Raw genomic sequence first — 11610 nt, 5'->3', positions numbered from 1 at the left:
TTGATCACTAGCAGCAATTATTGGTCTACTGTGATTTGAAGGATGTGAACTCATTTGGAAAAGAAAGTTACCCATAAGTCATCTAACAGTAACTCTGCATTGGAAGGCTTACCAACCTGCTTCTCAGACAGCTTCAAGTCCCATGGGCTCTTGGCCTATTCTTCCGACAGGTTCTTCATACTTGCACTGAATAATCCAGCAGGAAATGCTATTCTTTTTGAACATTACAACATGAATTTGGTGGTGTTCACTATATTTTTTATTGCTCTTTCTTCTTTTAGTGTTAAAAAGCCTGGATATCAGTTATTGCCTCTGTCCAAATGCAACATTGCTGGGCATTCAAAGGATTAAATACAATAAAACTTCCAAATAATCCAAAGCAAGACAATCTTTCAAACATAAAAATACTAACAGTTAAGAGTTGTCTTCCACCACACACAATGAATTCATAAATTGCCATTACCAGTATTTAATACTGCAAACCCAGGTGGTAAATTTGTGAGGACAGTTCTTCAAGAAACCAGTCTAAGGTTTTAAAAATCTAAGAATGTACTTTCCTTTTCTCAAAAATTGAGCTTAGATTGTGTCCAATGTTAGTTCTACTTAGAGCAGACCCACTGAAATGAACAAGAATTAAGTTAGTGACAGACAAACTTAAAAGCCATTCATTTCAATGGGTTTGTTCAAAGTAGACTTACTATTGGACACAACTCATTATCTGACAACACAGCATACAAGTAAACAAAATGATTAAAATGATAGGTAGGGACCTTCTACATTAAAACAAATACCAGTTTTGTAGCAGATGAATTGCTGTAATTTCCTTTTAAAAATCCAGGAATTGTAATGTGGTAGGAATGCTGAAAACTCTGTATTAGAGGTTCCTTGCCCTGTGCTTCCTAGAAATGCAGTCTGAGGATTTATTGGGGGAAAGAATTACCACTGAATGGATTTACATTTGTAATGCAGATATGTCCAGAAAGTGCAGCCCATACTCTGTTGGAGTCAACTATAAATTTCCCATAGGTTTTACCATTTCTGGATCTTATGTTTAATCTAGACAAAAGATTATTGTCAACAACTCTCAATAGGAAAAATCCTTTCATAATTAGTTTACAAATTGCAGTTATGACTGGCTTAAGTGAAAACTTATAAAAGTTCAAGCCAGCAAACAAATCTGTGTTACCAGGTGATCCCTTTGTATAGTAAATGGTGAGTTCCGCATTGTTGACTACTACAGTACTTACAGCTGTATCTGAAGTGCTTTTAATGGTTCTAAAAGTACATTACTTAAGAGGAAGATCTCTTAAATATATCACCTTACCCCAAAAGATGCTTCATTTAGAGAACCAGCACTCCAAGTTCAACTATCAGTCAGATATTTTATAAAGAATGCTTTTAACAGTGCAATCCTATACCCAGTTATCAGGCAATGGGCCTTACTTTTGAGTAACACATGTATTGGATTGTGCTTTCATACAAACAATCTTTCCAATATACTTTCCTAATTTTAGAAGGTAAAGTTTGAGGAATATGAGTTCATCAAGATTGTGTTTGTTGTCCAATTACCCACTGAAATTAAAACTGACAATCATTAGATTTCCACTTGGAAACCAATGGCTTACAACACACAAGGATTAAAGAATAAATAGATACTTTATGGCATTATCCACTCTAAGGATATAAGAGTTTCAGATTTAGGTAATGCACATGGGGGACAGGAGTATTACCTTGTTCTATTTTATTAAGAACATGGAACCATGCTAGAATGTTGCCTGTTAAAAATGCCCCCCTCCAAAGAATAATTAAAACACCACATTTGTAATGGCAGAGAAGTAATCCCAAAGTTATATGGTTATATTGGCTCCCTGGGGTTCACTAGGTTGATGTTTTCAGGTGACACTAAGGTTTTAAAAATTCCGTGTAAGCAAGCAGAACCCACTCCAGCTTCAGGCAAAGAACAACTTTGAAAAACCATCACAAACATACAAAGTACAAACACTGATGAATACACTGTAACCCCTTAAAAGAAGTCCAGGCACTCCTAGTGCTGTAATTCTCCAACACCTTTGTAGCACACAGTGTTTACAGCGGAGTTTTCTAAATGCTCAATCTGTAAGCGATATGAAGCCCTTAGGTAGAGAAGCATATACTGCACTGGCAAACTAGAAAGGTTTACCATGGAGTGGAAATGTGTCAGTCAAAAGCAAAATGAAGGCAGGATAAATGTTCTTGCTTGTGCGACTGTGTATGTGTGTCATTCCAAAGAATTTAAGATATGAATAAGCAAGGGTTCCTTCCATTAGTAACATGCTTCTCTCTTGTGCAATTACTTGGTTTCACTCAGCTGAAGTTAACTGAAGTTAAGGCATGGACAATGTGAAGGATGAAATGAAAAAATCTAATGGCGACTTCAGAAAATAGTTCTTCCCTTTTTGGATGTGGTGTATCCCACCTCAAGTAGGTCTGCAGCTGTCAATTAGCAGCATCCATATGCTCTTGTCTGCTAAGCTGGGGTTTTCCACTGGGGCTTGCTGAAGATGCCTGCAACTCCTTTACTGTCTCCAGCAAAGCTTTTCTCTCCAGCTCCAGTGTGAGAATCGTCTGCTTCAGCTTGCTTTCGTGGTTAAGCAAAGTTTCAACCATGACCTGTAGGTTTTGGATCTTTCCATTTGCCACCTGGAAGAACAAACATGAAAACATGACTGGAGTATTTGTGATAAAGGAAGAAGACAGAATGCTCTCTCAGCAAGTTTTCATCCACCGTGTGAAACCACACAGGCAGCTGGAATATACATGTAGAACAGGAAGATACAATAGAAAGAGTACAACTCTAGAATCCTCCATTTTGTGGTTCTATTTTTCCATACTCTTAAATGCACTGATGAAATGAAATTGGTGGGCCAAAAGTGCTTGCTGCACTCCCATACTTAATTTCCCAGTGCTATTTTTAAGTTCTGTAAGTTAGAAGTAACTGGGATAAATTCTGGGACACATGTGATTGACTGGGGCTCCTGGCCACAGGAAGGATTGACCTGTGGGATACGTTTTCCCTCAAACACCATCTGGATAGTCTGATGGATAGTTTGCCACTTAATAATAAATTCAAATTTGTCTGTAATATATTTTTCCATCCTCTTTTAAATCTTGATTATTTAAGCTTTAGAATGACATCAAGGCTGTAAGAACAGAAAAACTGCAAAAATAAATCTATGCCAGATTGATTAATGCTAGTTTAAATTTATTAACTAAAGCATTTTAATTATGCATAGTGTTTTTAATCCAGAACTACATTCAGTATGAATCTCGTTAGTATACTGTGCTAAGGAAACATGAATCATGACTCAGACCCCACCCCCACAAAAAAAAATGTTGTCTGCCAAGGACTGAGAAATTGGCATTTTTCCTTTTCAGCTTTAGCAAGCTTTGACTATGCAGCATTAAATTGAATAGTCTGTGTAATTTCCATCATTTTAGTAATCAGTTTTGATCTCCAAGGCAAAAAAATCCAAAACTAGGGAGAAAAAAATCTCACATACTACTTTTGTTTTTATACCTTTGTAAGCAGTGGGTGCACTATATTGATACTATAACCTCAGCTTTTCCTAACCCGGCACCCTCCAGATGCTTGGGACTACAGCCCCCATCATCTTTGACTATTGATGGGAATTGTGGTCCAAACCATCTGGAAGACATCAGACTGGGGAAGGCTAGTATAATGTTTAACACTACAACAACTTCTCAATATGGAAGGCTTTATTTTTATTTATGTATTTAAGTTCACAGACCAGGAAAATAATAAACAGATAAAATATTGCCAAACATTGGAGGACTGAAGAACCACCCACTGATGAATTGATTTTAAAAAAAGATTCTGGACTGTGCTGAAATGGACAGGCTGACTTTGTCTCTGAAGGAGAAAGAGGATACAAACTTCTATCAAACTTGGAACTCTTTTTATTATTGGCTAGAGAAACGGGACTATGCATAGATTTGAATATGTCTACGGACTGCTATAAAAAAAGGGGGGGGGGCTGACCCAGTAGGTCTGATGTATCTGATGAATGATGTTTTTTAGTTTCTTTTTTTTAGTTTGTAGAAAATAATAATAAAAATTACTTAAAAAAAGATAAAATAGTGGTAGAAAATTAAAACACTGTTAAAACAAGTAAAATTTACACAATATTTTCACTCAACAGATGACCACATTTTCCCTAATCTGCACTGCAATCATAAAAAATTGACAACATTTCCAGTCACATAAAAGGTTACATCCCTTAAACAAACAGATACCAGAGTGGAAGAATTATTCGCATAAAGATTTGTTATTAGTGGTTTAATCAGGTTCTCTCTGCATTCCCTATTGAAGTTGCAATATAGCAGAATATGTTCCACTGTTTCTACTGCTCCAGCACCCCAAGAACATACTCATTCATTGACTGGGGTCCTGTTAAAGTGTCCTTTATAAAACTACTAAGTTGACTAAGTTTCTCCCTTCAGTTCACTGTGCTTCTGATTAGCAACTGCCCACCATACCCACAGTCTATGCATCAGAACGTGCTGAAGGTCCACCAAATATATTTTTAAGACTTTTATCTTTAAAGTCATGATTTCTCTGGTTAATACAGATTCCAGAGTGCACATTTGGTTTTTTTTTTTCAAATATAAAAAATAGTAATGATAAATCCATCTGTAAATAAATGAGTAAAGTTAGTAGCCATCTCCTTGAAAATTGTGTTTAATGTACATTCCATAATGTACAGTCTGTACCTGCAGCTCCTCAAGGAGATCGAAGTTTTGCTTGCGTAAACTACTGTTGGCTTTTTCTAATTTATCCATCCTCTGATTGTCATTGAGTGAAGAATCTATCAATTCATCCTGAAGTACATGGTATTCAACTTCATAGGCTTGGAGCTGTTTGGAGATATCCATCTCAAAAACCTGATACATGTAAAATGGAAGAGAGTCCTGTATCAAAGACAAGCCATGTGTTCCTCCCCACAGCGAGACCACAGAAATGCTGCTCTTGCAAGTGGTTAGAATATACTGGTCATCCACTTACGCAATGAGTTGCATATATTAGCAAGCTGAACATATATAGTTCATAATGTCAAGTTCACCAGGTACTGTAACTAGGATATAGACTGGTACAAGATAAAGATCTTAGGGGAAAAGAGTTAAGAAAGGAATTGGAAAAAGGGTAATTGACAGAAGAGTATGACAGGTAAAAACTGGAGTGCCAGATACAAAGAAAATTATTTTCATATCTGGGAATCTGAGTGGGAAAGAAGAAAAGTCTCAAGAGGTTTGATGGCTGTGGGATAAAATATGTAGTAGATTGAGAAGTAGGGCCTGGAGGAAGATGGATGGAGGTAGAAGTGCGAGAGACAAGACGGATAGTGGAGCTTTGAAGGCAGTGATGGGAAGGGGGGTAACTTTCATATATTTATTTGAATTAAATAAGCCAGATAGCTAACTGGTTACAGGTCCTGTGTTACAAGTTCCTATATTTCTTTCTCTCTTGTTAGAGTTCCTGCGATTTAGCTGCTCTTTTTTAAAATGTCTTGATAGCCATTTCACTATAAAGCAGAACAGACTGCATTGGGTCCCATTTCTTTATGGAGATATGCCCTTTCTTGTTCCATGAAGTACTACATTATATTCCTTAGACATTACTAGAACACTCAGAATACATGTTGGTTGCTGTACACAGAATGTATTACTATTATTCAGCATTCAAAGAATTTCCATGGTTTAAAAAAACCTCAGGAAAATACAGTAGGAGATCTAGCTGGAATATCACTCAGGCACTATGTTAAAACTATTTTGAATATCTAAAAAATATTCTGATTCTGCATAGGAAACATAATCCCTAAAGTCCTTAAATGAGTTACTGAAAATAGGATCCGTTAGAAAGACAAGTACAAATAAATTGTTCGTAATGTTGCAGTGTACATCTTCCTTGGCAATATTCAGCTTCATACCTGGTTAATAGTCTTTTCCATCTGTACCAAGCCCAGGTTTGGAAGAATGCTTTTAATGAAATCAACTATAGTTTCCAGGTTTTCATGTTGCAAAATCAATGGCTTATGGCTTCCCAGTAGACTTAAAGCTACTTTAAATATAACTTCTGACCCCTGAAGAAAAAGTATGTCTGAAAATCAGAGGGGAAAATAAGAAGAGAAAAGGTTAAGGAAGAATACATTATGTATTATATTACTTTCTACAGGAGTTACCTGAAGCTATTTGTTAACTTGGCATTTTATTTATTTAAGAACATTTATATACCTTTTATAGTAAAAACTCTCAGAACAATGTACAATCAGTCTAGACATTTAATACAAGCATAATGTATAAATAACACATAATATTAATAACACTTGCACAATAATCATAAAAATTCAAATATAATCAACAACAATTAAACAGGTAAATAACATACATAATACATAATACAATATAACAACTATTCATGTTGGCCACAGAGCATCTCATTAAGTCACTGTTCTCTTCTCCCTGCTGCACTTGGGCCAGGGAGACATCAGTCCTAACCTGCCCCCACCTGACTGTGTGACTCCGGCCAGCTACATTCCCTCTAAAAAACAACCTGTTTCACAGGCTTGCTGTGAAGACAAGATGGTATAATCTCTGTGGAGAAAAGGATTAATGAAAATGTAATAAATAATACATCACTATGGTTTGGTCCTGTGCCTTGTAGCGGAATCCTACCTTCTGTTTCTTTCTAAGACTATATATAAGTCTAAAGACAACTTCATAAGTAGATCAAACTCTTGACTGATGCCTTGTAGTTATGGATTTTAGATTTGTGGTAGTGTGAGTAGATTTGCTAGTCCACTATGTTACACTGGGTGTTCACAGTTGTCCTGAATTTAGTCAATCCATACTCCATACTTTATGGGAGCCTAATCTTTCAAATCATGCATTCTATTATGAATGCTAAGGCCATCGTCAGAGAAAAGTGACCAGTGCTGTTCGGAAATGGTTTCTGAGTAAATGGTCTCTAGATCAAAATTGTAAGAATCTTTCCTTTACCAGAAAAGAAGCATTCATTATTCTTGACACCAATAAACTGCATTAGCTATGTTTCTAAATATTTAATATTGGTGAATAAATATGACACATGGAATCTCAAGCAAGAATGATTAATGAATTGGAACACCCCATATTGCCCAACCAATGGAATGTTTCTTCATCTTCATCATCACTACTACACTGCATCTATATCCTGCCTTTCTTTCTTTTGCAAGGAACCCAAGGCAGCTTACATAGTCCTCCTACACTCCATTTTCTCCTCATTCTTCTCTGAGTTAGGTTGGGACGAAAGTGAGTGATTGGCCCAAAATCACCAAGTGAGCTTCTTGGCTACATGGGAATTTGATTGCAGATCTCCCAGGCCTCTGGTCCAACACCCTGATTGCTATGCCACACTAGCTCTCTTTTCACAAGAGACTATGGATCTCTCAGGGGAGATAAAGTTGACAGTCTAGCCAATGAAAACCAAAAGTTGTGTATATACAAGGCTCTGTGAAATGATGGAGACCAACACAGGGTGTTGTTTATAATATTTGGTGCAACCTCTACCACTTGCTTCTATAAAACATCAGGCCTTAACAGTTTTGCTCGCATCTCTCATCACAGCAGTTGGTTAGCCAGGCTTTGGAAGTGAGACAAGACTTAAGGATTCTTCCAGGAGTGGAGCTACAGAAGGGGACGATCATCCCAGACTGCTCCTCAGCTCCAAATATGGGTGGAAGCCAGCTATTTGTTTTAGCTCTGCACTGGGTGAATAAAAGCAGAAAGATGAAACAAACTTCTGCCTCTCTTCTCTGGCTCTGAGTTAGAGGAGATGGTACAGATAAATTGGCTTGTCAATCTACCTGTCAGGAGCATGAAGTCTAACTGCCTGGCAAGAGCAAAGCAATGGAAACATGCACATCTCCACTAACCCTCATTAGTTTTCAGAAGGAATGGGATATTTCTTGGCTGGAAGATTGGTGCTCCTACCACTTGGGCAGGTACAGAAGCAGTGAAAGCTGCCTCTCTTTGGTTCTATGGAAGAGGAGGCATGGAGAGTTTTCAGCGGCTCAGGGCAATGACATGTCCCGGCAACAACAAATTTTTGGTTGGCTTCTGAGGCCTGGCCCACCCAGTGTTTGCCAATCCACATAAAACACACTGAACATTTAAACAAAAGGCCAATTGTTTTAAGAACATATCTAGTCCAAAAGCTTGTTACAAATGGGCAAAATGCCAGCAAGTATACAGTACAGACGTCCAAATGGATGTCAGCATGATTCAAAAACCAAATTATCTACAATCTTGGAACAGAGTGAACATTGTTTTTCTACATTTCTTTTACTACTAAGCAAATAAGAGGACTTTTTAATAGGACCATTATAAGGCTATCTGTGCAGGGGTGCTGAAAGTTCACAAGGTCAGAAAGAAAAAACAGAAAAGGAGTTTTGCAGGGCTACTGTACAATATAGTTCTCTAGGCCTCATAGCCAATTTTTAACTCATGATTTAGTTACCTGGAAGTAACACAGCAGCTAAGAGACAAGAAAAGACTCACTTGTGTCTCAGTTTTATAGCTGGAATCCTCTCCCACCCTCCACTGCCCTCCTTATCTGTAGGATACAATTTATATTGTCATGATATTCTTTGTTGCTCTTGTCTGCATGTTTCTGTTGCCTTTCAGATTGATTGTTTTTGTTTCAATTGTTTCTACTGTATTTCCCCAAAAATAAGACTGGCTCTTATATTAATATTTGCTCCAAAAGACACACTAGGGCTTATTTTCAGCTGGTCTTATTTTTTAATGTACAACAATCTACATTTATTCATTTATTTATGAACAAAAATCTGTATTTATTCAAATACAGTCATGCCATCATCTTCTGAAACATCACCATAACTCTCCAAACCCCGAATTGTGTTGCAATGGATGTATTAAATGTGTGTGTCTGGCTGACGATCTTAACTGGGGCTTAGTTTTGGGGTAGGGCTTATATTATGAGCATCCTGAAAAATCATGCTAAGGCTTATTTTCCGGTCAGGTCTTATTTTCGTGGAAACAGGGTAAGTGTTTTTTATGAGCTACTTTGAAGGTTCTACCGCTGAACAAAGAGGGAAGATATGAATATTTAAATAAATACAGAATTACCAGTACATACCTATCTTATCAGCATCTTGTAAGGATAAGTGAAATAATGTAAATGTCAAGTGTTGCTGCTGTTGTAACTGCTGTTATTGCTATTATTGATGTTATTATTGGTAAACAGTTAATTATTAACTATTAATTAAAAATTGATTATTTTATTATTCACTAGTCTCTGTTGATGCAATGAGTTTCAGAGGTGGAGGATAAAAAGTTATTACACTGGTTGGTTTCTTGTATTAGCCTGGATAACAACACACCTTTCCCCATAGGAAACCTTTTATTTGGTAAAAGCATCAAATTGTCTTGTGATACTTAAAGGCTGGCAAATATATGGTGGCAATGGCTCTTACGGGCTACAGCCATAACAAATTTACCTTTACAATTAATCATTCAGCCATAAGAGAAAGTTCTCCTCATGCAAAATAATATGAGCAACTGTGCAAAATCTATTAGAAAGCACTGACTGCTCCCAGTGTAGCAAGCAAAATGTGTGTTTTCTTACATTTTCTTCCTAAGCGCTGCTGTTCTTTGCTTCACAGTGCTCCTAAGCTTTTGTTTTGTTACATATGAACAGTGACTTTTTTAAAAAGTTGTTTCTAACTTTGTTTCTACGCAAGAAGCAAGCAAAACAGAAAAAATGCATGATAATTAAAACATCCCTACATTCAGAAACATATAGAGAAGGAAATATTCATATAACACATGTTTTAGCTTATTTGCATTCAAGCAAGGCATTGGTAAGTAATGCCAAAGTCCATTTTATTATGCATGACTATGAAGAGGAATGTTGGATTATAATCTCAATTTGTTGTATTTAGAATGTTAACTTGATTTTATATTAAGGCATGGGGATTGATCAAGAAATCAAGTGAGAGAGTAATTAGGGCTTCTATATGTAGTGCTGTTAAATTGGAATACTTTTCCAAAATCACAGGAGATTTAACAAAATCCACAATGTTTTTGTCAAATCTTGAAGGAACCTTACATAAAAGATGACTGTGCCACATATGTTAATGAATTTCCAATTTGTTAGAATTTAACCACGGTCATTCTGGACCCTTTCAAAAATTAGCAGATCATCCTAAGGAAAAAATAATGCATTTTGAGAATCGTACAGACAAATCATATTCATGAGTCACAATGGAGTATCTCTTTATTTTGACTAAAGTATTTTAAGTAATGTATCCACAGGGACCCTCTGTGGTTTTATTTCTCAGACACAACTCACAGAAGGCTTTCAATGAAAGCCGAATACAAAGAAAGCAGCAGTACAGTATTTTATCAGATAGAAGTAAACCGTTTGATCAGGTGGCATATAAGTATCTGCATTTGTACTTTGTCTGTCTCCATCTTCTCATCTCTGTGACTTTACGAAGACAGCATCTATCATTCTATTAGCTGATTTTCTTACACTCAAAAAAGCTCATAAAAATCTTAAATTTCAAATAAATATATTCTTAATGGCAAATGACAAGTTGGCTTGTAATGAATATGATTATGATAAATATGATGTAACAAATATAACAAATATGATTCCAAGATACCTTAACCATAATGGAGACTTACCAAACACTCTAGCCACAAAACCCAAGGGAAACTGAGAGGCAAACATTGTAAGAAACCAGGGAGCAGCATACAGACTTGGACTAATTTCATGTGCTTCAAAGTGATCATAGAGATCTCTGTGGTAATCATGAAGGAGTCGAGAAAGTTGATACATCTGGATCTGCAGAAGCAAGTACAAAGTAGAGGAAAACACCACTGAAACATGAAGGTAAAATTACATACCTGGTTTTAAAACTGTGAATCTTAAACTGCTGCAAGCTACTGGTTGTCTGCAGGGCACTTGTAGGTACTCAGCAAGACAAACAGCACCAATGATGACAAAGCTCAGCTGAACTAACCTTGTCTACTATATTCTAGTTCAGCTGTACTAAATCACAGTACATGACATGAGAAGGGGAGTGTGAACTAGTGGGAGCTGTTACTTTTTATTTATTACATTTCTGTACTGCCCAATAGTCAATGCTCTCTCTGAGTAGATCACACAATAACAAAATATGCTGCTCCACAAAGAATGCACAAATGAGAACAAGGTACAGAGTACAACAAAGTTTAATAATTGTCAAGGTATATCATTCATCATAGCCTGAGTCCTCAACGAAGACATACTTAGCTAGATTGAAGTCCTGAGGCATTCAGTAACACTTCCTGGAAAGCATACTTAGGATTACAGTTAGAATTATAATAAGCATTATCTACAAATTGGCATGCGTAAACTAAACAAAAAAGAAGAGAAAACAAGTGGTTTTATATCAAGCTACTTACAATTAGTCCAAATGGAAAAGATCCCTTTTGTTTATATTTGCAAAAATATTGTCATGCAATGATCTCCACAATGTTACCAAAATAGTCTTTCTGGAGGAAATG

General features: G+C 36.5%; 1 protein-coding gene across 6 annotated transcripts in view; it reads right to left on the bottom strand.

Annotated features, from left to right (window-relative positions):
• Positions 1-236: 236 nt before the first annotated feature.
• TBC1D1 (TBC1 domain family member 1) overlaps positions 237-11610 on the bottom strand; it is a 114777-nt gene continuing 103403 nt past the window's right edge. For all 6 annotated transcript variants that reach the window (XM_044417732.1, XM_044417736.1, XM_044417731.1 and 3 more), the window contains 4 exons: positions 10747-10906; positions 5985-6154; positions 4771-4941; positions 237-2679 (listed from right to left, as the gene is read on the bottom strand). In XM_044417732.1, the coding sequence (XP_044273667.1) occupies positions 2476-2679; positions 4771-4941; positions 5985-6154; positions 10747-10906 (705 nt within the window). In that variant the 3' untranslated portion in view covers positions 237-2475. The remainder of the gene's footprint in view (positions 2680-4770; positions 4942-5984; positions 6155-10746; positions 10907-11610) is intronic.

Source organism: Varanus komodoensis, unplaced genomic scaffold, assembly GCF_004798865.1.
Source record: "Varanus komodoensis strain SLA01 unplaced genomic scaffold, ASM479886v1 scaffold9, whole genome shotgun sequence".
NCBI classification, from domain to species: domain Eukaryota; kingdom Metazoa; phylum Chordata; class Lepidosauria; order Squamata; family Varanidae; genus Varanus; species Varanus komodoensis.
This window is presented reverse-complemented; position numbering and strand designations above follow the sequence as displayed.